Below are 1952 nucleotides of genomic sequence, written 5' to 3'. Positions count from 1 at the left end.
TACGCAAAACAAAGTCAACTGTATACCAATCTTCTTAGAATACTATTAAATCGATTCGTACGCGTCCTATCGATACCAATCATCTACAAATAAATCATTACTTCTTCGAAGAAAGAATACAGAACGTAACCTCTGTGCGATTTCTCCACAGCAAGAATCTTTCGTTCCCAAAATCACCTTCAAAAACACACTCTACTTCTCCATTTTAAAATTCAAAGCTACTCAGAAAACATATCTTTCGATTGTTCACCTACTTGCCACCGAAATCTTTCGTCCTCGAAATTAACCTCTCGAACACCTCTAATCACCCATCATCGACGAATCTCTCTGAAATTAAACTCGGTCGGTCGACACCATCATTTAGATCAATTTCAGCCTACAACCCCCGGAAGTGAGAACTCTAGGTAGATCTCGAGAGATTTCACTTACGAGATCTCGTTTCAGAGTTCTGGGACTGAAGACCATCATGCGTCTCTGCTTCTTGATGAGTTTGCTGAGCCTCTGTGTTCTCTGGGCGCAGGTTAAGGGTTTCCCGGGTACGTGACACTCGTCCTGGAGCTCGTCCTCGAGGTCCTCGACGCTCTTTTCAACCGGTGGGCTGTGCCTCGGGGTCACCGTGCTCAAAGGTACGGCCCTTGCGATCAGACTTTCGCTCCTCACGCTCCACGTGGAGGCGCCGTATTTCTTCATGTTCATCAGATCGCCTATGCTGCCGCTCACGTATATATTCCCCAGTTGAAGATACGTCCGTGACAAAGCCGGTGAATGAGGAAGCGATTCGGAACACTTCTCCGTGGATCTCACCACGTCCGGTAGCATCGGTTTGCTCTGAAGTTTGTCCAGGTCCGACAACGACGAACCTCGACGTATCTGGGGACTCGGTAGTTGATTTTTCTTGGCTATTCGCTCCTTCTCACGGTTCACGCTCTTGGACGACAACGACGACTTCATCGCGAACAGGCCCGCCTTCAATGGAAACAGCAACGCCCATTCGATGGACTTTTCACGCGCCTCCATCGTGAACTTTCAATCGACTTCGACGGAGATTAGAATCTTTTCACCGTTAGAGCGGTGAAACGATCTTTCGAGTATTAAAACAGCGGAAGAGTTTAAAGAGTTTCGACGTCATTTTTCAGCTCGAACTTCGAACGACGAAGAGAAATCAAGAAGAAATGGTTCGCGATGCAAAAGTCTCTGCAACCACGTACGCACTCAAAATTAAAGTTTCTCGATTATCGGAATAGTAACGAAGAGTTCAACGAATTACGTTGTATCGTTCCTCGAACGAAACTTCAGAGGAAGAAACATTCTCCGCGAGAAGAGTAATATCGAAATGCAGTGGTTCGCGGTACAAGTGTCCCTGCGATTGCACACACGTTACAAGTTGCACGAAAATCAAGGTTTCTCGATCACCGGAGCGGTAACGGAACGTTCAACGAATTTCGATACGGTTGGTCGAGTTGCATCGAGGAAGAAAATCTCTCCGCGAGGAGAGACGTAATAAAAAGCAACGATTCGCGATACAAGAGTCTCTGTAACCGCGCACACACTATTCGTTCACCGTGTTTCGACTGGCAACTACGCGCCAGACTCCCATTATCCGCGTTGATACCGCGACATCCGGTTAGCCGTGCAACTCGTCCGGTCTCGGACCGTTATCGAACTTCCGAAGTTGCAATTTCACGAAACGTGAACGCACTTCTCCAATATTCTCCAACAGCTTCGCGAACGATTCCGCTCGAAATCTTCGCGATCGTTGTCTCCGGTGCACGCAATCGTTTCGTTATATTTTTAAACACTTGGAGGAATACGATCGGTTCGCGGGACACACCGATCAGCCACGACGAGCAGTTTCGGTCGACGTGGACACGTTGGATCTCGCAACGATCACGGAGAAGAAGAGGAGCATCCTGCCTCGAGGAGCAACGCGATCAGACTCTCTGACAGATCGT

At 48.0% G+C, this 1952-nt stretch overlaps 1 protein-coding gene across 1 annotated transcript; it reads right to left on the bottom strand.

Annotated features, from left to right (window-relative positions):
* Positions 1-360: 360 nt before the first annotated feature.
* Positions 361-1268, bottom strand: LOC143152564 (uncharacterized). Its single transcript, XM_076322862.1, has one exon. It carries the CDS (start codon positions 1015-1017, stop codon positions 361-363), a length of 657 nt encoding a protein of 218 aa, XP_076178977.1. The 5' UTR covers positions 1018-1268.
* Between the last annotated feature and the right edge of the window lie 684 nt (positions 1269-1952).

The sequence above is a fragment of the Ptiloglossa arizonensis genome, chromosome 11 (genome assembly GCF_051014685.1).
Source record: "Ptiloglossa arizonensis isolate GNS036 chromosome 11, iyPtiAriz1_principal, whole genome shotgun sequence".
Taxonomy (NCBI): domain Eukaryota; kingdom Metazoa; phylum Arthropoda; class Insecta; order Hymenoptera; family Colletidae; genus Ptiloglossa; species Ptiloglossa arizonensis.
This window is presented reverse-complemented; position numbering and strand designations above follow the sequence as displayed.